Below are 23,758 nucleotides of genomic sequence, written 5' to 3'. Positions count from 1 at the left end.
CTCTTAGAATAAGCTTCGTGGGAAAAGGGAGCATACTGCAATCAAAACTGCAAGATTCACTTTGATATGATTGATTGGGTCTTTTAAGCATGATGATTTTTGGTAAGAGAATTTCTTCTGGAGATTAGTATTCTTATAGTGGCAAACTTTAGTCAATTTGATTCTCTTCAGCAAGCTAAAGAACGTAATTGACCCACAAATGCAGAATGCATTATTGGAATTTGTTCACCTCTCCACTAATATACACAATGGCAGCCGGTAGCCACAGTTGATAGGCGCCCTGCTATTTCTCTGAAAAGGATTACCAAATGTCAATCTGATAGAAAAGGAATTTATTATCCTTATCTGAAATTCATCAGGATCAAACACTAGGATGGTATTTATCATATTAGATTGAACTACATTGTAGTAGACATTCATTAACATCATAGCTTATATAGGCCATTTAGATGAATTACATGTCTAATAAGATAACAACAAGAACATAACTAGGTGAACAATTCTGAGATCAAAGAATTAGTCGCCTGGAGAAAGCCAGGCCAAGTATATGCATCAGAACTGATGAGCATCAAGACCTGTTGCTTGTTTTAGTCACTCAGAAGACAAATTCAATACATACAGGATTTGAAAAAAGGAAGGAAAGTTCTAAGAGTTTTTTCGTCCTCCCATTCTAGATTTTTCCACCAGTCTTCCCATCCTTGAATAACAATTCTGTGTTCCTTTGCACTGTTAGAATCAAGCGGAAGCTTCTTCAGCTTTGGACATTCATCAACAATGATTTCTTTCAGATATGGGAAAGGCAGGGCAACTGGGCAGATGCTTTTCAATTTCGGCAGAGAAACTAATCGTAGAATTTGAAGTTTTGCCAATGCCAATAAGTTGACATTTCCTTCAGTCAACTTTCCTTTGCAGCATATATCTTCCATGTTGGAGCATCTTGCTACAATGAGAAACTCAAGGTTTGGAGCAACAACAATCCATGTCAGGTCTTCCAGTTTCGAGCAATTGATTATGGAAACTTTGCGAAGGCTATTGAAGCTTCCCCCCCTCATGATCAATGACTGCTCAATTCTTAGCTCCTTCAAATTTATGCAGTTAATAAATTCAAGGTCATCCAGACATTTCATGCCTTCTAGAAAAGATACATCAAGAAATGACCTTGAGTGCTTCAAATGGAGGGATAGAGCCTGTGTGCAGGTCTGAAACTTGTCCCAGCCTCTAAACGTTTCAAGAGAATACTCGCGCGTTATGCTGATGGTTAGCTCATTCAGATTCTCCAGCTGCTGCAATTCTCTTACCAAGGATTGATAACCACCAGTCTGTATACCATCTCCCACAGTTCTATCTGAAGAAGCACAGTGAAGCATTCTCAGTACCTTCAGGTTCGAAAAGCTGGATATAACTCCCATTGGGATTGTCCAGAGTTCATAAGTGTACTCCAAGTTCAAACATTTCAGCTTCACCAAGTTCCTTAGCTCAACCGGCAGCTGTCGTATGCCTGTCCTGGACAGATTCAGGTATTGTAAAGAATCTGTTTTCAGAATTCCTGATGGCAATTCATTTAGATCTCTGTTTCCAGACAGGTCCAAAACTTTCAGAGAAGGCATAAACTGAAAGAAAGTATTTGCAATCATCTTCAAATGATTATTTCCCAGGAAGAGAGTTAAAAGATCATTGCATCTAGGTGCTTTTGTTAGGCTAAGAATATGATTTGACATTAACGACATCCTTCTTGCTCTTTCCCATCTCCCGATCTCTGGTGCTTCGCTCAACTTAGCTCCTGCCTCCACTAGGTACTTGTCTCTGAGCCTCCCACATTCGCATGCTACCCATAAGGCCACCTCACGAATCAAATCATGCATTTTCACATCTTCACCATCATCTTGCAGTAAACTAGCTTGAACAAGAGTACTGATAATTTTCTTGCCTTCATTTCTTATGCCACTTGCATCATTAAATTCACCCAAAAACCCCTCCCCAATCCAGTAATCTATCAGGTTAATTTTGTTTATACTAAAGTCTTCTGGAAACAAAGTACAGTACAAAAAGCAGGCTTTATATGTATCACTGGGTAGGTTGTCATAGCTGAACTTTAGCAAAGCAAAGACAGGATCTTTTGTACCTGAAAATTCTGAGATAGACTTCTTTAAGACTTCATTTGAATGGCTCCATTCATGCAAGGTCTTATTCAACATAGCCTGGCCGACGGTTATGAGTGTAAGCGGCAAACCATCGCACAATTTGGCGATGGTTTCAGCTGGCTTACGGATCTGTGGAAGATCAAGTGCATTCTTCCCAGCCTTCTCCCAAAATAATTCCCAAGCTTTCTTCTCTGTTAATCGAACCACTTCAATCTTTTCTTCAGCACCCATTTGGTTGCAGACTTCCTCACAACGAGTTGTGAATATCATCTTGGATCCATTAGCTCTATCTGGAATAGGAACTCCCACTTCAGTTAGATTAACCGGTTCCCAGATATCATCCAACAGCAACAGGAACCTCTTACGGCCCAAAACCTCGGAGATGTCTTTGGCTCTCTCATTGGGGCTTTTGTCCTGCCATCTTTCTTCAACAAATCCCAGTTCCTTCCCAACATCACCTTGGATTTTTTCAAGGTTGAGATCCTGGGACACCTCCACCCAGATGATGTAGTCAAATTGCCTCTCTGAGAGCAGGTTGCTGGTAAGTTCATTCATGACAGTAGTCTTGCCAACACCTCCTTTGCCATATATGCCGATGCGTCCCACATCATCTTTCGCAACGCAGCCCCGGAGCTTATCCAATGTTCCTTCCGCAGGAGTAGCCAATAACTGTTCTCCTTCGGTGTTTAGAGCTGCCACTTCTGTCAACGTACTCTGAATTTTCCTTCCAATCTTGTGCCTGGACCAGCAATTCCTGGGACAGCAGCTGCAACCGACGAGGCAGTTATTTTCAAGTTCTTGAGAGCCCTGATGCATGAGTTCAATAGTATTAGTTTCCACAACTTCAACCTTAGAAAACCAATGCTCCAGTTTGTGTATCAGCTCGTTTACTCTGTCAGCCGACTCCGCGATTCTCTTCAAATGGCTCCTTAGCTGCCACAGCATTTCCATCTTAGTTTGCAATGTACGGAGATCTTCATCATAACAAACATAACCTCCATGTGCTGTGATGCAATTCCAGAAGCAGGAGAGCAATTCCACCAGGGGAAGTTCCACGTTCATGTCTTCTCAGGGGTGGAGTAGGACTAGCGGATGAAGGACAGAAAGCTGAAAAGTTTGCCAATTCCAAATCAAGAAATTTTCTACCTTCACAACTTAATAAGAAGAAATTTATACACTCAAGGTATCAAGCTTACGTGTTGTGTCCTTATCTTTGCTAAAATTGGCATGACGATGGAAACATGGAAAGGCTAAGTAGGGCCTGGAGAAATTTTCTTTACAGGCTGCATGGATACGTCGACCTTAACTCATTATACCAGCTATTGGGATTCTAATTATCTTTACCAAAGCTGCCTTCTATAAAGCAAAAGCTAAAATGGCTATGATTGCTTACAGGCTGCAGTTGCAGCTCTTCTGAGATTCTCTGTGGAAAGAAATTGTTTTTCATTTCTTAAATCGCATCAGTACTTCCATTCCATGTAGTTTCCAACTACTTTATTTATCTGTTTCTTGGTTATTACTGTTCTTCAGTCTTGTCGTGTATTTGGACCACATTAACTTTAAATTTGCTGTACGTTTTAAATATTCCAATCCCTGGTGGAGAAAAATTCTTACAGACGCGTATTTTAGACATTCCATTTGCTGTATTTGGACCATATTCTTACACTCAGCTGCGTGCAAGAATTTCTCATCTTCTATATACCCAACAAGTTGTGACTACAAGCATTGCCAGATCTCACTACATTAAGGAACAAAGTTATACCGGTTGTATTGATTTAAATTAAATGAATATTATAATTATATAAAAGGTTATTGATAGAAATTCAAAAAAAAAAATTTATATATTTTTTATAACGATGACTATTGGACCTCAGCCAGCCGGATTGAGGTCGAGATTAAGGTCGAGTTCTGAAAAAAGAGACTGAAAGAGACCGTTCCAAAACCCATTAGAATTAACACACCATTCAATCCGTGACTAAAGCAAGCTGCGCTGCGAGAAGGGAGTTTAGCTCATTTGATGTGATCGAGAGTAGGAGAGTAAATTCAGTTATGTCGAGACCCTATCAACACACGTGCCGGAGGGAAATTAAATGGTTGTCTGACGAGGATGGATAAGCAGGTATGTCTGTATTACGGCTCTGTGTGACAGAAAAAGATAACACAGGAGAATGGTGGTTATTCATCACTATAAAACAAGGGAAAAAGGAGTAGTTATGTGTATAAGGGGAAAAAATAAAATAAAAGAGAGATGCGACTCTCAAACTAAGTTTACACATTCAAAAATTTTATTTTCTTTAAATTTTAAAATATCATATAATAAAATTAAAACTTTAAAATTAATTATCATTTTAGCCGATTGATTAAATTAAATTTGAGAAAGTTAATGGTAAATTATAATATGAACCTTGAAGTTTTATTTAATTAATAAAGAGGTTGCCTTAAATAAATATTTAAGTTTAATTATGCCTTTATTTGTTAATTATAGTATTTTCTCTTATAATTAAAAGATTGTGCAAATTAATTTTTAAGTTAAATTTCATACATTTTAAATGTTATCAACAAATATTAAAATAATAAAACAATGTTTTAAAATTAATTTAAATATCATTTAAAACTTTTTAATTCTTAAAAAGTATTGAATATCAAAAAGATAATCCATAAAAAAAATTTCATTCAATATCTATTTTCAATATTTTATACTCATGTATACAAGTTTCAAGAGCTAAAAAAAAAATTAAATAATATTTAAATTAATTTAAGAATATTATTTTACTATTTTAATATTTGTCAACAAAAAATTAAAATATATTAAATTTAATCTCACAATTATTTAATTATAGAGATGAAAATAATATAATTTATAGAAAAAAAAAATCTAATAAGCATAGTTAAAATAAAAATATTTATTTCAAAAGATATTTTACCAATAAAAAAAATTAAGATATAAATATAATTTGGGCTTTTATTTATTCAATAAGCCTTATATAAAATGAATAAATATTTTATTGAAATTACAAACTAAAAATAAATTAATTACAAATTTTGGCACATCATCGTTTTAAAAATTAAGTTAAAATCTTTTCTTCTAGAAGTTAAAAGACTGTTGCATAGTAAAGTAAAGAAATAGAATTTGAAAATTGAAATTGGCCGACAGGGTTGGTGTTTAGGCTCAGTCTCCTTTCAGTCTGCGGATGTGATTTCTAAACTTTTTGAAGTTAGCCGATCAGCAGTAGCATCGAGCATGGACTTTACTTACAGCCTCCTAGAATTGCCAATCTCACCAAGACCTTGCCTAAAGAAAAGTTAATATGCTCATATATTATAATTTACATTTTCCTATGTTTTATCTAATCTTTATTTTGAATGTAAAACTTCCTTTTCCTCTTATATACTGTATTACATATTATAATTGAAATTTCTTTGTTTTCTATTCATGCTAGAAATGATGATTATGATGATGAGCATCACAAGTGTGAAATGAGATTACAGAAAGGAAAAATAAAATTCACATTATGTAATTCAGCTCCATTGAATTTTTCATGGTTTGTCCATCTCCATTCTGACATAGATAAGAATATTTCTAGACCCAAATACATCAAGAACCTTCCTTGTCACAATACAGTTCAAACTTGAATCAACCAACAAGAATATGATTGACGCTATGACAGGAAAAACAAAAATTGAAGAGAAGAGATAGGGAAATAACAATTGTTTTAGTTCCTTCTCCTGTGGAAATAGAAAGCAAAATTGCAACTCACTAGATATCAAAAAAGTATGGGGGCTGATATATTCTTATTGTTGAGAAACATCTTCTGAAACAGGGCTCAAAGGCAAGTTTAGTGTCTTCATCTTCCCACTCCACATCTCTCCACCAATGTTCCTCAGCTTCAATGACAACTTTACGTTCTTTTGCACTGCCAGAGTTGAGTGGAAGCTTCTTAATATTTGGGCAATCCAGTATCCTGACCCTCTCTAAATTTGGGAAGGGCAAGGGATTGCAACATATGCTCTTCAGTTGTGGTAGATCCTCCAATTCTAGAACTTGAAGTTTGGCAAATGGTTCTACTTTTACGTTTTCACCTGCAACTGCAACTTCAACACCACCCAGTTTTCCAACATTGATTATTTCTTCCATTTTTTCACAACCAACAACTTTTAGAACAGCCAAATTTGGAGCCTGAATAACCCACCTCAAGTTCTTTAATCGAGGGCAGTATTCCACACTCACTTCCCGAAGACTGCCACAAAATCTCTCTCTTACAAGTCTCCAATTGCAGTCGATATTCATCTCTTCCAAGTGCTTGATTACAGAGATATGTAGTGTCTCCAGAAGCTTCATGTTTGCTATCCACGAAAAATCAAACGACTTTGAACAGCTGAAACACTCAAGGGATAAAGCTTGAGTACAACTCAGTAATCCATGTGTGCTAACATAGCTCTGAAGAGCAGAGGCAGATTTTATTGCAATGCTCAATTCATTAAGATGTTTTAGACACTGCAATTCTGCTACAAGAGTATCACTATCAGACAATATATTACCTTCTGTTGCTTCATAGAAAAAGCTACAATTCACCATTCTCAAGACCTGCAATGCTGCCAAGTTAGATATAACTTGCCGAGGAATCATGTCAAGAAAATCATTATGCTCCAAGTTTAAGTACTTGAGCTTTCTCAGCATCTTCATGTCAACAGGCAATTGTTGTATGCAAGTACGTGATAGATTAAGATATGCTAACGAAGCCAACTTTGATATTCCGGGTGGAAGTTCCTTTACACTACTATTGGACAGATCCAAAACTGTTAGTGCATCCATAAATTGGAAAAAGTTGCTGGTGATCTGATGCAGATGAGGATTCCGACAGAGAAACAGAGTCAAAAGTTCAGGGCATGTAGGCACTTCTAGTAGATTCTGAATGGAGTTCTCCATCAATGATATTCTCGTTGCCCCTTCCCAATTTCCAACTTTTGGTGCTTCAGTTAATTGAGCACCACTCCGAACCAAAAAATTATGCTTCGACCTTTCACGCTTACATGCTATCCATAAAGCCATGTCTCGAAGCACATCATGCATTTTTACATAATTCCCTTCTTCTTCTTCCAACAAACATGCATAAACAAGGGTACCAATGATATGATATCCTCTGTCTCTAGCAACATCTTCATTCTCTTCGTCATCCCAAAATTCCTCACATATCCAATAATCTATCAAATCATTCTTGAAAATTCTAAAATCTTCCGGGAACAAGGCACAGTATAAGAAACAAGATCTAACTCTGTTGTTGGGCAGTTTATCATAACTATACTTCAAAAGAGGAAATACCTCATCTGTCAAGCCTCGTAAATCTGAAGTAGATCGTCGCAAGTCATTAAGAGCCCATCTCCATTCTTCAGGTGTCTTATTGCAAGCCATTGCACGACCAATGGTAATGAGGGCGAGTGGCAAACCACCACATTCTCTAGCAACATCTTTAGCTAAATCTGGAATAATTGGATCCATGCTGAGAGTTTCTTCCCCAACCTTCTCTTTAAACAATTTCCAAGCTTTTTCCCAAGCCAAAGGTTCCACTTTGATCCGTCTGTGAGTATCCATTTGGCTGCACACTACCTCTGAACGTGTTGTGAGTACTATCTTTGATCCATTTTGTTTTGTTGGAAGAGGAACACCAGCTGTTCGAAGGCTAACTCGGTCCCAAACATCATCTAACAACAGAACAAACTTCTTTTTCCGCAATGTCTTGAAGATTTCTGTAGCTCTGTCATCAATGCTTTTGCTCTTCCACTCCCTAATTGAAATACCTATCCTTCTTCCAATCTCTTCTTGAACCTTAACAAGTCTCAAATCTTTTGATACCACAACCCAGACGACAAAATCAAAATCATTGGGTATGTTGAGGAACCTGTTGTTGATTTTGGTTAAGAGGGTAGTTTTGCCAACACCACCCATGCCGTATAGGCCTAAAATTCCGACTTGTTCTTGCATAAGGCAGCTCCAAACCTTATCTAACATGGTACCCAAGCCCACTGTTGGCTCAGTGGGTCTTTCAAGCACTGATTCTACAAGATCCCTTGCAGCCACATCTTTGAAATCTCCTTTGCGCTTTTGTTCCACCACATTTTCCAGTCTTTTAGCAACCTTTTCCCCAAAATCGGAATTGGAACATCCATTAGATTTCAGTTTCTTGATTTCTTCGGGGCCATCTCTTAGCAGTGCATCAGCATCAACTATTGAAGCTTCCACCATTGAAAGCCACACTTGAACCTGTTGCAGCGGCTTCTTTTGTAATCCTTCCTCTTCTCTGACCCTATGCATCACGTCGAGCTTCAATCCCACTAATTCTTCCCTTTCAGTCTGCAAAGATTTAAGATCATCTTCAAGTCGCTTTATGTACAATGGTTCTGCAGACACAACCCCTTTTATGTCATTTCCTTTATTCGTCAAAGCTATGACAACTTTTTTCTTTTTAGCCACCCTTTTCCCAAACATGTAACTTGAGTAGCAGTTCTTGGAGCAACACCCACCAAGGCACAATTTCTCAATTTCTTGTGGACCATCTCCAATCAGCCGATCAACTTCATTTAGGGTAGTCTGCACCTTTGAGAGCCAGTCTCGGACTTGTTCCAGCATCTTCATTTGAGGTCCAGCATCACGGATCACTCTCTCTACGTCGCTTTTTAATGCCTTTAGTTTTTCCCTCGCATCCTCCAAAGCTTGGAAGTTATCTTCAAGTTGGCAAATATACATTGCTTGTCCTGCTGCGCAATCCCAGCAGCGGCCGATTACGGAATCGCACGACAATTGAATTGAGAAGCAATTACCCATAGTTGATTTCCAGTAAGAGAGTATAAGAAATTCGAGAACGGCAAGGACGGAACTGAAGACTCAACCCAGAGACCAGAGTACAGTAAGCGAAGAGATGCGAGCGAGGTCTAGGAGAGGAAAATAGAAATTTGCAAGTCAGCATTTAGATATTTTTGAATTGAATTTAATTTTTAAGGATAATAAATTTTTATTAGATATTTTTAAATTAAATTTAATTTTTAATTATAATAAATTTTTATTAGATATTAGAACTGATTTTTATTAGATATTAGAATTAATATTTTTATTTGACGGATTCAAAAATCAATAAAATTTATATGCTTTAATAAGTTTTTAACTATGATTAATATTACCATTTGAAATAAAAATAAATTAAAAATATTAACTATAAGAAAAACGTTTAGTTATTAATTGCATTGTGTGGGGTTGGTGTCTTCCATTACCTTTCCTTTTAGGTTTTGTTTTTTGATTTTTTTAAATTATTGGTAGGACCAACAATAATTGGAACATATCTCTGGAAATCGTGTCATTAGCTGCCGAGAAATTATTAGGTACACTCACAAACACTAATAATAATCAGAACCATGATTATTTAACGTTCTCTATTTTATTGATAAATAATTATATTTTTTATTAATTAATAATTAATGCATATTTTTATCTTTTATATAAATAATAATAAATATATGATAATTTATCAAATGTATATATATATATATATATATATATTAAATATAATTTATTATTTTTATTATCACTATTAATATATAATTTTTTTTATTATAATTTATTATATTAACTCTTATTAATCTTTTAATTTCTTATCACTTTTTAATATAATATATTATTGATATTATAATAAAAAATTTTTTACTAAAAACTATTTTATTTTTTATTTTAATAATAAACATAATATTAAAAATATATTTATAAAAATTAAATAATTATCATATAAAAAATTTATAGATAATAAAAATAAATTATTATCAAAATATGTATATATAGTCCATAATAAAATATTGTGTAAAAAAATTTTATTATCTCAGTGTTAGTTTATTGATTTGCCATTTTTTTAAAATCATATCTAATATAATCTAATTAAGACATGTTATATATTTTTTATTTCTGTAATATGAATAATTATATGGAAGAAATAAATATAATTAATTAAAATTATTATAAAAAATATTAATTGTGATAAAATATAAACAAATTAAAAAATCATCTGAATTAATTGTATAAAATATTATTAAATTAAAATTTTATTTAATTTAAATAATTTATATAAAAATTAAATAAATATAAATAATTAAAATATAATAAAAGTAAAATAGTATTTGTAATATTCTAAATCAAGGATAATAAATTTTAAACACCTAAATTATTATAATTTATTATATTAATTATATAGTTCTTAAATAAAATTTATTATTGAATATTAATAATAAATACTAAAATTTTTATTTTTTTAATATAATTAAATTTATTGATGTGTAATTTTATACTTAATTAATATTTGAAATCTTTAAATTTTTTACTCTAAAATTTGAATCATACATATTAGTTAGATTATAACTATCTCTACCTGTCATCTTCTTTGTTTGATGGTAATAGGCTGAATATTCTATTAATATTCTTTTCTTATATTATTTTAAACCCTATAAAATAAAATAAAATATTATGATTTATTTTTCATTAACTAATAGTTTCTAAGTTCGACATTTGATTATAATTGAGAAAATATTTTATTCCTCTTTATTAGTGGGTGAATTTATATAAAAAAGTATTTTATTTTATAAAATAATTTTATATTATTTTATAAAATAACTTTATATTATTCTATATAACAATATAAAATATTTTAATACCTGTATATTGTGAGATAAACCACTAGTAATAAAATAAAATAAAATAAAATTTGAAATTGAAAATTGAAAATATATTTAGCCAAGTATTTCAAAAATATTATTATTATTTTTTAATAAATTTAATATATTAATTTTACTTATAATAATTAATATTCTAATAGTGTAAAAATATTAATATTTACATGGAATGATATATGATGCATTATTTTCTAATGCTTCATTCCAATCCCATGAAGGATAGTTTTGAAGCATTAGTGGACACAACCCGGAAAGCATCTAAAATAAACTTGACAGAGTTTGAATGTCCTGAAGAGCATTAGATATCTGTTGATCACTTCTGTACTTCAGAACATAAAGAACTAATCAGAGATTTTGTCACAAAAAAAGTTCAGAAACGAGGTTACTCTTCAAACTCTGAGTCCTCAAACAAAGAACTGAAACCAAGCGACAGTTTCCAAGAGTCAACCAAGATCTACAAACCAAGAAGCTCCGAGAAACTAGTGAAAGGAGCTAAAGATAGTGATGTGAGGGCCAGTAAGATTCAACTACATTTCTCTGCTATGTTCAGTGAATTATGCAGAAGGGGCATATCTTCTATCCAATCAGCATATATGCCGCTAATTTTTTGTATTGCTCTCTTCTTAAATGTGCACTTCATGCCCTGCACTTGCAGTTGATAACTAGTCCCAACCACACTCTTGCTAATGGGAAGAGCCTTTGAAGTGTTAGTTGGCGCTAACCCAGATGCCAATTCAACGTCGCCAATAGGCTTTTCTAGTTCTGTAGGTGAAAGTGAAAACCAACATCAAACATCAAAAACATATTATGGCAAAGAGCATCTTTGCAGGTTCCAGTAACCACAAACAAGATCTCAGTCAACCCTGAATCAAGAGAAACAACAAAAAGTATTCGTGCTTGCAAACAAAAAATCAACTTAGAATAAATATTGCTAAGAAATTATTCAAATACTGGAAAAAGTATGAGCTTTTCTAACTTCATAATTTGGAAATGGCATGAGAGGATTCAGAGCATCCTATTCCTGTCTAAAAGACAAGATGGCTTCCATCATAGCCATAGCCTGCGTTGGCTCTGTTGAATCACAAAATTTAAGACATGATTATAACTTCATTGGCACTTATGGTTTCCAATCACGAAAGTATTTGCTACTAACATTATTTAACAATAAACATTTCAATCTACCATCAACGACTAATTTGCCAATTACAAGAAAATATTTATTGGAAGCAATACCAACAATCCAAACTTGAATGCTATTCTATAATACCAATTAAAAAATTTCATTTCTTCCAAAGGAGGTGGCCATGATATTGCCTGTATTAGGTCCCGATGGAAAAAATTACTTAGACTAAGTCTTCAAAGACTAAACTGATAGTGAGTCCACATGAAACCTATGTATTTATACTATGGATTCATGTAAACTCAATATAGACCCAGTTTAGACAACTACGACATCTTTTATACTATGCTATATGTAAAAGAGAAGATCTTCTGTCGTTATTGCTCAAAATTTTTTCTAGAGTTCCTCCATTATTTTAATAAATTATGATTAATCTAATACTGTTAGTCAAATTATTTTGCGAGTCCCCATAACTTAATAGCTACACAGTAATCTGTTAACCTTCTCTGATATAATAACTGAAACATGCCCTAAAATTATGCAAAGGTATTCGCAAACACCTGCTTGTCCATGAGCAAAGCAACATGTCTTTCCATATGGGCAGCTTCCAGTCCTCTCCCATTTGTTACATATTCTTTTTTTCATCGCTAACTTTGAGCTCGCAAAACCACTTCTCTGACCACCTGAAAATCCTGTAGTTCCAATTCTCAAGGATGAACTCTCCCTACAATACCCCATATCTCTCTTAATGTTGTCAGGACTTACATGAAGGAAACGACACCTATCCCCATATGTGCATTCATTCCTGGAATAGAACATTCTGCAGATATTTGATTGATTTACCACAGGCCCTTGCACATTAACCAGGCGCTTCCGCAACTCACCAATGCCATGTGCAAAACTACATTTGTAACCATAACTACAATAACCCAATCTAAACTTCGCACATAGTTGGGTCTTGAAGCTGCCAGTCACAGCATTGCTTGTGGCCACAGGCATTTTAGGATTTGGGGCAGCAATTTCGCAAGTTCCGGGTATATTGCACATTGGGTCTTGAGAGAGATTCTCGTACTCTTTATTCTCAGTGGGAAAACGAGGGCGTAAATGATGCATTTGGATACCAAATCCAAAAGTTAGAAATAATAATTCGCAGCCAAGTGCCTCTCGAGACCCAGTTGGAACTTCGAAAAGCAACAACTTCAGCACAAGATCACTAAAACCCAGATAGTATGAAGATTAAAAAACATCAAATATCACCAATAACACTCAATATCAAACAAAAGACCCAAATGAAATGCTGAACTCGGAATCTCTCATTGAACCATCAAGAAAACCCATATGAATTAGAATGCAGAACACCGAATTCCTCAAAGTTTTAGGGAAACCATGTCAGGTTGTGTAGCGAATCGGTATAAGCAACGTTGACGGTGAATCTATTTGGCATGTGAACTAAAGCAAAAACCCTACAAAGATCAATGTTCGTTCATACCGTCTTTACAACTTCACAGGCGTTGAGAGGAGAGACTAAAATAGCTCTCATAAAAACCGCCAAAAATGAGAATGGAGGAGGCCTGAACCAAATTACCAAAATAGCCCGGATAAAAACCCCGGATGATTAGGTGGCGCAGATTTTAGTTCAATTTTCAGTATTTTAACTTTAATTTTAATTTTTAAAAATTAAATTCATTTAATAATTTTTATCTATTTTTAATATATAATTTAAATATTATAATTTTATTTAATTTTATTTAATTTTATTTTTAAAATTATTTTTTATTAATAATTTATTAAAAATAATATTTAAAATATTTTTTTCAAAATATATAATAAAATTTAATATTTTTAAAATGTATATAATTAAAAAATTATTTTTTAAATATATATGAAAAAATAACATAGATGAAAATTATGAAACTGAAGTATTATATTATATAGTAATCAATTGCATTTAAAATTAAAATATTTTAAAATAAAATAAATATTAAATAATTAAAATAAATTTTTAAATAATTTTACCAATTATGAGGAAGCTTTTTGTGATACACCATAGTTCCTATTACTTAATGGGTTAGTTTAATTTTTTAGCCATGATTGGTCCAAATCTAGATAACCCTAATCTCATTGGTAAAATTACTAATTGATCCATGTAATATAAAAAAATTCATTATTCAATTCCTCAATTTTAAAAAATATATTAAAATACCCTTAAAATTTTAAAATTTCTAATAATTTCTATTAATTTTAGCATGTTGTAACTTGTAAGGAAGTCTGAAAATTGATAATCGAAAGAAGTCTCTATATTGATGAATAATTCACAGCTAAAAGTTGTAAGTTCAATTATATTTATTGAGCAATGTCAAAACTTGGGGAGGTTATCCATATGAGTAAGCATCAAATTTGAGTAAAAATCCCAAGAAACACCAAATATCACTCAACTGCATATTCTGCAAAGCATGGTTAGTACACAGAAGAGCAAAGGACTCTCGTTGTATCATCATCTCAGTATTAGATCATCTATTGATGAAGCTTCTTTATTCCAGGAAATGAAGGTAGTATTGCAATGAGAGCATCACCATATCCAACAGGTTCTGTGCAAAAAAACATGCATGAGAAAGCAAGTCTAGATGAACCCAGATCATTCAACCACAATTTGAAAAGGCTGAAAGAAAAAAGATTGAACTTACCACCATCCTCGCGCAGTATTTTGATCACCTCACCAGATACATCAGACTGCAAAAGATTAAAGAAATTGAGGGCTTCAGTATTTCCCCACATTCAACGCAATAATTATATTGAATTCAAGATCCAAACCTCAATTGGAAGCTCGCCACCCAGCTGTTCAATGAAGCAAATCACTTGGCCCTCCTTCACTATTTGCTTCTGTTGAGCATAAAAGGTTATCAGAATTAGTTGATTCACTCATAGTAACTGAAGTGGTACAGCAAGGGATCAACACATGGTCTATGACAAAGGAGAAACACAAGGACTATGATTAATTGACAAGACCCCTGAAGAAATCTGGGGCATGCGTAAACAAGGCAAAATATTTATCCCCAAAATCAAACCCTCAAGTAATCTCCCAACTATAAAATGTATATATTCTTGTGCCTTTTTCCCCCTTATTTTCCACAAGCTGCCACACATTAATAATGCAATTTAAAAAGAAGAATCAGTGGAAGGCAGAGAAAGTACACAGTAAAAGTACTTGAGCTGAATTTCTTTCGTTAAACTGAATACGCTTTTGTTCACATGAAGAACATGTATGATACTAAAATTTCTGTGAACAAATAAACTGGTGAAAACCCATGTTCACATGTAACTAGCTTGCATAATTCAACGAGAATGTCACTGACTACAAGGAAATGGAGCAAGTATTTTCTCTTAACCCAAAAGAGAGAGAGGGAGAAGAAATAAAGAAAGAAAGAGGAAGAGGAACTTCAACAAGAAGCGAGTACAATAAATTCATCACAAACTGAGTATATAATAAAGCACAAGATAAGAAAATCATCTAAAAAACCCATCACATTGTTTTTTTTCTTTTAATTTCTTTTTAGATAGTGAACAATTACATTTCAAATGAAAATCCAGCTTGTATAGATGCAATCAATTATTGCATGGTCCAGTCCCATAAAATACAATATTTCTGAAGGTAATTGGTACCTCTTTACATGATGGAGGGGCAAGTTGTCCCTTTATAGTGCGAGATCTTCGGAAAAAACCTACCTGCATATTTATGATGTTAGTGCCTCAAACTTGAAAAAGCAAAAAAGCATTCATATTTAAGATTCCTTTCTCACCCTTGGAGACTGCAGTATTATTAAGCCTTCATCTGCAGCTCTATCCAGAAAAGATTTGATCCCCCCTGAAAAAGGTACTGGTTTGGAGACAACCAAAGATGTAGAAGATACTGACCCATTTGAATCAGGTGCCTTGCTGATGGTATCAACACTGACAGAAGGGGAAGCAAGAGCAGTAGAATTGGAAGGGGCAGGGGCAGGGGCAGAGGCAGGAGCAAGAGTAGGCAGAGGTGGAAGTTTACTTTTCTCAGTTAAGTCCCTCATCACATATAGCCTAAATCCTCCAACCTAACAACAGGCAGGACAAGAGAAGAAGACAAAGTATCATGAAAAAGTTATCAGAAAATTTTTGAAGTAAAATGCATTGAAGTTACAAAAGTGGGCATAAAACAGTTTATGTTTGTTTACCTTCATTTCAAACTCTGCAATAGAAGTTGTATTGCATATTTCTGACACCAGAGCTTCAACCTACAGATGAAATTTAAGTGAATCATGTCACGAAGCCAAGAAGAAACTTCCATACTTTATATATGTTTCACCACACACAGACGTCTTTACACACAACTCACAAGACACTTGAAGGAAAAAGTAGGAGGTAGCTGGGCGGATACAGAAGACAGTAGTTAAACTAAGTTTGGAATAAGCATTTGTCTCCACCTTAACAATAGATGGGGAGGATGTTTAGGAATATAACAGAAGGAAAAGGGGGCTCATTACTATACAATTCTCCAACATCTCATAAGAAGTAACAGGTTGTTTTGATAGCATACACTCACCATCCACACCTTCAACAGCATACACTCACCATCCGCACCTTCAACCTCTATGCACACTTGGGAGTTGGGAACATGTGTATGCAAAATATTGTATCATACTCCCAATGCAGCTTAAAGATGTGCTTATAAAGGAAGTGTTTGTTACATTGAACCAGCTATTCTAGTTTGCAAGAGCCAAGTCCCAGTTCAAGAAAATGTAATTGCAATCCAGCTTAATCTCAGCTTCTTTAACATGTTAGCTGGATTGGCAATCCACAAGTGGCTTCCAACTAACTTCTTTGACTATTGACAACATATATATGCATAACATCACTAATCATTAAGATTTCCTACATGATAACGTGCATGGTTAACAAATTCCTCTCCTGGGCATTTCCTAAAAAGAGATTGCATAAAAACAGAGAGATAGGGAGATGGCATTTAATCTCAGTTCTAATCCACAAAGCTAAATTCCAATTAGATGACATCAGCTAAGCGAATCCCTTTCCACCATTGTTTTTTTCCTTGTTAAATGATCTTGTATACTCCCACTCAAGATACAATTGCAATCTAGAACATGATAACAAAAAAAAAGTCATAACTTGAAGCACTCGTAGAAAACAATATTGATCACTCAGCTTGGGTGCATTATGAAATTAAAAACAATTTTGAACACTCGGCACAAAGCTCATAAATCTCCCAGTCATAAATACTTCATATGGAGAAAAGGGGAGAAGAAGAAAAAGGAATCAAACTCTGGGTTTCACTCCATCCTCTGAATTTCCAGTTCTCTCTGCAGTTGCAAATTTGAAAGACTACAGAATAATCACGCCAATAATACTAAATATAACAAATTAATTCAAAGGAAAATTTTATAAACTGAAGCTTGCATAACCAGGTAACCATCAATCATAACATCATACAAAATAGAGCCTTGAGAATTCAGATCTTTGTAAGTAGCAATATATATTACAATGGAAATGGTAAAGCAGTGGCAATCAGGATTTAAAACTCGGACAACTAACAGAGAGGTACTGACCTCAGACGAATTTGGAATAAGTTGACTTGTCAAGCCAGATGATTCAATCCCTTTGAAGTCGTCCACTCTATTTGTAGCAGCTACAAAAAGAAGCACATGAAATAAGTCACTCAGCAACTGAAACACATCACTCTCTCAGTTGCATTGTCTTATAATCCAACATGCATCTTTCTTGTGCGAATGCAAGAACACCAAAATTAAATGAGGGATCCCATAACAGCTGCGTTGTCATCAAATCTAGGTAATATGTGGAGGGCATTGAACCAAGCCTTTTGTGTCACCTTTCTAAAGATAAAGATTGTGAGCCCTAATGGGCAAAAAGGGAAAATTTCTAAAGAGTGGGCTATATCTTTAAAACTCAATATTAGCAGACCATTTGTTTTAGCCTTTTTGAGAGAGAGAGAGAGAGAGAAAGAGAGAGATGTAACGATTTTGAATATTATTTTTATCCAGCAAACTTCAAAATACCATTAACCTAATCAAGAGTGTACAATTACCAAGCGTTATAAGGTACTTACACTCTGTTTCCAATTTTGGACCACAACATATGCTGAATACTTTCTTCGGTTCATATGATACGGTGAGACCTACATATTGTACTTGTCTCCTGCCTAGCCATGTCCTTGTGCCATTCAATTGCCTTAGATTTCCAACTCTTACTCTGTCAAAATCCAACTTTGGAAGTTTAATACCTGAAGCTCCTAAGCAGCCTGTAAAAACCAAACAACAAAATAATTAAAGCATGTGAAAATCTTTCATAATATATGTGGGACAGTGGGAGTACTAAATATTATCTCTATCCTTTTGGATAGGAAAGAGAAATACATCAAATTAAAATAAACAAGATAACATAATATCTTCTAAATCTGAATTCCTTTACAGGATCACATTCTTAAATTTTCTTACCAATTCAAAAACTATTAAAACCTTTTAATTGGATATTCAACATTGTTTTTCAGAGAGCAACGCAACCCTGTGGCCTCAACACAAACAGCTACGATCCATTATAGGCCATGCATTTCCTTCAATTGAAACTTGGCTAGAGGGAAATACAGATACAAACACACACAAACATCTTCTTGTAACAATATTACATAAAACCCCATGTGTTTCGTGTTCATAGAATTGACTTCAACTTTTGCACTAGAAATAGGAATATTTGTAGCTAACAATACCTATTAAGTTATAAGCCAAAAGCCATATAGAAATAAGTTAATTGTCTGCAATAACTGCTTCTGAGACATTCAAACACACAAGATCCAGTTGACCGACAATAGAACAGGAACTACTAAGGACAATGCTTCGCATGGAGAGGATTTGGTCAAATTTCTGGCCTGCAACTTTTTTGCCTTTCTTGGAGTTCAAATTTAGTATTATATGTTGACCACTTCCAAGTCAATTTAATTCAAAGTTTCCAACCAACTAGCACCCCAACAACACATTCTTTGAAAATTCTATTCTACATTTCCCCAAGCAAGTCTTCATGCTGTTGCTGTCCATGTAACTACTGCATTTTAATCCCAACTCTACATTGCATCTGCAAAAAAATCTTAAGATGCTTTCAGTTTTTCTTTCTCTGTGATAGTTCTACCTTTCCTTATAATGATGCAAAATCATGATATCCTCATCTATTCTGCATCATTTTCAATCACTTTTCTCATACAGCTAACACTCAACTCCCAAAAAGTATGTGGCCTCAAAATCAGGTAGGCACCTTCCTAATACATTAAGTAAGGAATCCACCACCTTCCAATGATTACCATATCTCCCCACCAGCAAAACAATATGCATTGGCAGCCTCCTTCGAATAAATCAACCGTGGAAATGGTACAAGATGCTAGAATGGTTAGTGTAGGTTGTTTAATATTTCAATTTCAAATATTAAACAACTGTGGAAAGAATGACATTGTTAAAACAAAGTAGTTTCTGAAAGAGAACACTGTGACAGAAGCTGAAGTTGACATTGAATCACCAACAGAAAAAAAAAAAAAATCATTTCATGCTGAACTGTATCAACTATCAACCTAAGATTGAGAATCTGAGGACTAGCTATCTTAGGTGATGAATATGTCTAATGCATTACAAGGTTTGCAATATAAGCCAGAAGTTTCCATGAAAATGTCAAGCCAAACCTGATCAAGCAATAATATCCATAAGTTATATTACTTTATAGACAAACGTATCTTAATTCCTCAGTGAATCCAACTCACAACAAACTTCATATGGACAGATTAAATTTTCATAAAACCATTCGAGCAGAATCATTCCTCTTTTTTATCGAAATTTCAGGTTTCCTTGTGATTTTGGGGCGGGATTTATAGCTTTATTTACAACCAATCCATAATCAAATTCAAAACAGAAAATTCAAAAACTTTTTAAACCGAAGAGCATGTTACTAAAATGCAGCAACAAATTCTGTGGAGGCATTAACCAGAAATGACTTAGTACAATCAGAGAACAAATTAAAATCAATACCATTTCCCATCATGTAATGCAAATAGGGGAGAAAAAGAAACTTACAGGAAGCCATGGGGACCTCGGAATAGTTGGGGACCAGGGAATCCAGAAAAGTAATGAAGGGTCCAGAATAAACAAAACCCAGTTCAAATCCAATCTTAAATACCCACAAGGCTCAAAGACTCTACTTAATTGCAAATGCGTGTCTGCAATACAAGCGAGGAGAAGTTTGTATGCGGCTATTGGGTCTCCTCCAACATTAGAATAGTGCAATTCAGCCCAAATAAGAGAAGGAAAGAGCAGAAATGGAAATTGAGGGAGTCGTAAACCCCCGAAGGCGACAGAAGAGAGGAAGCCAGCCAACGCTAAAACTCTACAGCTGGTGGACTGGTGTATTGTGCTTTGATTAGTTTGGCCTACCATTCTTGGTTATATATTTTTCAAAAATGTTTGAATTTTTTTATCTAAAAAATTTTGAAATTAAAAGTAAAGTTTTAACCATATTAAATTTCACTCGTTATTATTAAAAAAAACGATTAACATTTTTTTATTTAATTTAATTGAGATTATTTCTGTTTGATTGAAATCTGTTAAGGGTAAGAAGATGAAATTTTGTAATTTTTTTTTTCAAATGGGAAATTTTGTAATTTAAAATTAACAATTTTGAAATACATAAAAGTGTAAAGTTTTCAAAAGTTAAAATATATATTTTCTAAATTTTTGTTATTTATATTAATATATAAATATGAATAAAATATATGACCAATTTAATTAGAAGCGTTCATCCGTTGGTTGAATCGTGAAATTCAATTAATTTAATTTAATTTAATTTAATTTAATAAATTTAATTAAATGATTAATTAATAAAAAATATATAATTTAAATTGAATTTAATTATAAAATCAATTACTGTGTGGTATGATGGATGTCAAAATTTAAATGTTATATTATATAGTTTGAAACATTAATAATTTCTTTAACATTTTAGTTGTCGAATTTTATATTATATAGTTTCTTGTTAAAAATAATTAGTTGCTTTTAAAATTTTATAATTAAAAATATTAATTTTAATAAAGAATAATTTTTAACAAATCAAATCAGAATTTAAAATTTGATTATCAAAAATTAGATAACAATCATAATTTTAGAAATTGGCTAACTAAAATTCAATCCAAATTAAATTGTCAAATTGGAAAAAGAGGGAGAGATTTTAAGTTTTTTTTTTTTTATATCATTTGACATTATATTTTTTACATTTTAAACTCCATTTGTTTATAAAAATAATTTATATTTAAAAAATATTTTTTATAAAATATAAAATTTATTAATAAATTTATATATAGAAATTTTAATAAAAATTTTAAGGCGTGAACAAGAAGAAGTCATTTTCTTTATTTTTTTATCAGAAATATATATCTATTAATTAAATTTTTTTAAAGATTTTAAAGGTTAAAAAATATAGAAAATATTTTTTAAAATATGATGAATAAAGCAAATACATATATGGAGAGAGGGCTCCCACCCAATTTTTACGGCAACACCCAATTTTTACGGCAACATCTTTTCTAGCATGGTGTCACGGAATCTCCAAGAATTATGCAATGTGACAGAGGGATCTTGAATTATGCGGGATCTTTATATATTTTATGAAGTTGATAATAATCATTTCAAGTAATGAAAAGAAGAGGAGAATCATATTCTTTTGAGAAAACCATAAACCATTACAATGAAAATAAAGTTTAAAAACGAAAGGGAAATATTGGGTAGTAGATTTCTTTCTTTCCCCACATGGCTACAAAAGGATGTAATTGTTCAAAGCACCACAACTACAATGATGGTTTTAAACCTTGTTTACATCTCAAGAACCCTAACACCCAAAACAAATACTAGTAATTTTCTTCAATTAATATTCTCACTCTTGTGCTGCAATACCTGCAAATAATAAAGCAATTCAAAATTTTACTAAGTAGCATGAGTTATAAGTAAATGAGATTATGCGATCGATCGGTTTGATCATAATCAAATTTAGATTAAAAAATTCAACTCTCACCTTATAAATATAAAATAAGAATCTTATTAAGGTGATTAGTAATAAGTAGGAGTGAGCAGTATTCGGTTCAAATCGAAAAAATCCATCAAATTGAATTAATTTAAAATTTTAGTTTGATTTTTTATTTATTTCGATTTGATTCGATTTTTAATTTTAAAAAATTTTGGTTATTTCGATTCGGTTTAATTTTGATCAGAAAAAAATCGAAAAAATCAAACTGAATCGATTAGTGATAATATGTTATTTTTAATAATATAGAGAAATTATATCGTATTAAAATTAAAATATTTTAATTAAATTTTAAAATATTAAAAATAAAGTGTAAAAAATAAAAAATTTATTAAAAATTGAAACCAATCAAACCGAACTGAATCGAACTAAATCAGACCTGTTCGGTTTGTTTCAGTTTCTAACCAAAATCAATTCGATTTGATTTTTATAAATACTAAAATTTTAATTTCAATTTATTCGATTCGGTTTAATTTAAAATCGAACCGACCAAATGATCACCTGTTAATTAAGTATTTCATACCCAGTAATGGAGAAAACATGTCTAGTATGAAGTTCTGTTACTGAGGTCTCTAGGAGCATTGCATTTGAAACACTCCATTCTGCTTGCAAAATTGTGTTCATTGCATTCCCACCTGTCCACATTATGAATTACATTGTTCAGCATAAGATTATAAAACTTTACCAACCAAACACACCAAAAGCAAGAAATATTTTCGAAGCCCAGTTACCTGGTACAGATCCAATCTCCAGATTTCCATCCAGAAGGATTGCTGCCACTGCCAAAACCTCTAGAGCGAGGAATGTCAGAGTCAAATCCTCCAGCAGAATCATCCTTGTAAACGCCACATTTGAAGCAACTTGAGCGGTTAGCAAAGTTGTGAGCACCGCAGTTTCCGGCAGTGCAGTACCAATCACCTGGACGAACGTCTGAACCAATCCCAGGGAACCCAAATGATGACCCACCTCGCCCACCATAACCTCCAAAGTCACCTCCAAACCTCGAGTCCCCGCACCGCTGGCACGAGTCACGTCTCTGGAAGTTCAGGTGTTGGCATGACCTGCAGTTCCAGTCACCCGGCCTACTCATATTTTCCTGCATGCAAACACATCATTCAAAGGATTTAGCTAACTGCAACACAAAAGTGTAATACATAGAGGAAGTTCTTAGAACTTAGGAAAACCTTTGAAGTAGAAAGAGGGGATCAAAGAGAGATAGTTGAAGGTGATAAAGCTAAGAAGAGAGATTAAAATCAAGGAGATGGTGGTGAGCGAAGGTGATGGAAATGAGGGGGTGCTTATATACATGGTGAGATCAGAGAAAAAAAGGAAACAAATGGAGGGCCAAGTGGATGTAACTTTTTCGTTTTCTTCACCTATTGCAAACCTTGATAAATGGGAAGCAAACAAAATCCAAAGTAGGAAAAAGAGATAAAGGAAAACTCTAGCTACAATTCCAAAGACTGGATTTTGAACAACTTAACTACTTTGCCCATTTATTCTAGGTGAAAATTAAGAAGTGCATAACAATTTGAGGAATCCTTGACATGTGTAATGAATAATTCTGACCAAAAAAGTAGAGAAAATCTTGAGACAGGCCCACCCACCCCTTAGCTCCATTATTATCCATGAGGGGTCTCTGTCAAATTACGCATATACTTTGAGAATCAACAAAGTGAAAGCA

General features: G+C 33.3%; 5 protein-coding genes across 10 annotated transcripts; all 5 read right to left on the bottom strand.

The window, feature by feature from the left end:
• Positions 1-358: 358 nt before the first annotated feature.
• On the bottom strand, positions 359-3,462 carry LOC110625553 (probable disease resistance protein At5g63020). Its single transcript, XM_043961847.1, has 2 exons — positions 3,338-3,462; positions 359-3,248 (listed from the first exon to the last, which is right to left on the bottom strand). Exon 2 carries the CDS (start codon positions 3,201-3,203, stop codon positions 609-611), a length of 2,595 nt encoding a protein of 864 aa, XP_043817782.1. The 5' UTR covers positions 3,204-3,248; positions 3,338-3,462; the 3' UTR covers positions 359-608.
• A 2,162-nt stretch (positions 3,463-5,624) lies between these two features.
• Positions 5,625-9,117, bottom strand: LOC110627014 (probable disease resistance protein At5g63020). The gene has a single exon (XM_021773228.2). The coding sequence runs from the start codon at positions 8,959-8,961 to the stop codon at positions 5,899-5,901; it is 3,063 nt and encodes a 1,020-aa protein (XP_021628920.1). The 5' UTR covers positions 8,962-9,117; the 3' UTR covers positions 5,625-5,898.
• Positions 9,118-10,989: 1,872 nt separating this feature from the next.
• LOC110626293 (zinc finger CCCH domain-containing protein 39) lies at positions 10,990-13,617 on the bottom strand. Of its 2 annotated transcripts, none has more exons than XM_021772114.2 (2): positions 12,528-13,609; positions 10,990-11,609 (listed from the first exon to the last, which is right to left on the bottom strand). In XM_021772114.2, the coding sequence occupies exons 1-2, from the start codon at positions 13,078-13,080 to the stop codon at positions 11,371-11,373; spliced, it is 792 nt and encodes a 263-aa protein (XP_021627806.1). In that variant the 5' UTR covers positions 13,081-13,609; the 3' UTR covers positions 10,990-11,370. The 2 variants fall into 2 exon arrangements, with proteins under 2 accessions (XP_021627806.1, XP_021627807.1); XM_021772115.2 differs by lacking the exon at positions 10,990-11,609 and adding an exon at positions 11,616-11,918 and having other exon boundaries at positions 12,528-13,617.
• A 625-nt stretch (positions 13,618-14,242) lies between these two features.
• Positions 14,243-20,423, bottom strand: LOC110625745 (biotin carboxyl carrier protein of acetyl-CoA carboxylase). The gene is made up of 9 exons (XM_021771368.2): positions 20,079-20,423; positions 18,077-18,268; positions 17,559-17,638; positions 16,173-16,232; positions 15,765-16,052; positions 15,628-15,690; positions 14,779-14,847; positions 14,652-14,697; positions 14,243-14,555 (listed from the first exon to the last, which is right to left on the bottom strand). The coding sequence occupies exons 1-9, from the start codon at positions 20,086-20,088 to the stop codon at positions 14,482-14,484; spliced, it is 882 nt and encodes a 293-aa protein (XP_021627060.1). The 5' UTR covers positions 20,089-20,423; the 3' UTR covers positions 14,243-14,481.
• Positions 20,424-21,690: 1,267 nt separating this feature from the next.
• Positions 21,691-23,400, bottom strand: LOC110626917 (TATA-binding protein-associated factor 2N). Of its 5 annotated transcripts, none has more exons than XM_021773104.2 (4): positions 23,259-23,400; positions 22,806-23,170; positions 22,598-22,709; positions 21,691-21,947 (listed from the first exon to the last, which is right to left on the bottom strand). In XM_021773104.2, the coding sequence occupies exons 2-3, from the start codon at positions 23,162-23,164 to the stop codon at positions 22,619-22,621; spliced, it is 450 nt and encodes a 149-aa protein (XP_021628796.1). In that variant the 5' UTR covers positions 23,165-23,170; positions 23,259-23,400; the 3' UTR covers positions 21,691-21,947; positions 22,598-22,618. The 5 variants fall into 5 exon arrangements, with proteins under 5 accessions (XP_021628796.1, XP_021628795.1, XP_021628798.1 ...); XM_021773103.2 differs by having other exon boundaries at positions 23,246-23,374; XM_021773106.2 differs by having other exon boundaries at positions 23,249-23,342.
• Positions 23,401-23,758: the final 358 nt, after the last annotated feature.

This window comes from Manihot esculenta, chromosome 11 (assembly GCF_001659605.2).
Source record: "Manihot esculenta cultivar AM560-2 chromosome 11, M.esculenta_v8, whole genome shotgun sequence".
NCBI lineage: Eukaryota > Viridiplantae > Streptophyta > Magnoliopsida > Malpighiales > Euphorbiaceae > Manihot > Manihot esculenta.
Note: the sequence above shows the minus strand (reverse complement) of the source record. Positions and strands in the feature narration are given on the sequence as shown.

Coding starts and splice junctions, on each gene's coding strand:
- LOC110625553 (XM_043961847.1), bottom strand. CDS start 3,203: ATGAACGTGGAACTTCCCCTGGTGGAATTGCTCTCCTGCTTCTGGAAT.
- LOC110627014 (XM_021773228.2), bottom strand. CDS start 8,961: ATGGGTAATTGCTTCTCAATTCAATTGTCGTGCGATTCCGTAATCGGC.
- LOC110626293 (XM_021772114.2), bottom strand. CDS start 13,080: ATGCATCATTTACGCCCTCGTTTTCCCACTGAGAATAAAGAGTACGAG. Junction 11,610..12,527: donor CTTTGCTCATGGACAAGCAG/GTGTTTGCGAAT, acceptor TTTCACCTACAG/AACTAGAAAAGCCTATTGGC.
- LOC110625745 (XM_021771368.2), bottom strand. Junction 17,639..18,076: donor TCCAAAATTGGAAACAGAGT/GTAAGTACCTTA, acceptor TTCTTTTTGTAG/CTGCTACAAATAGAGTGGAC. Junction 16,053..16,172: donor TTGCAGAGTTTGAAATGAAG/GTAAACAAACAT, acceptor GCCTGTTGTTAG/GTTGGAGGATTTAGGCTATA.
- LOC110626917 (XM_043962016.1), bottom strand. CDS start 23,176: ATGCAGGAAAATATGAGTAGGCCGGGTGACTGGAACTGCAGGTCATGC. Junction 22,710..22,805: donor GGAGATTGGATCTGTACCAG/GTAACTGGGCTT, acceptor TAATGTGGACAG/GTGGGAATGCAATGAACACA.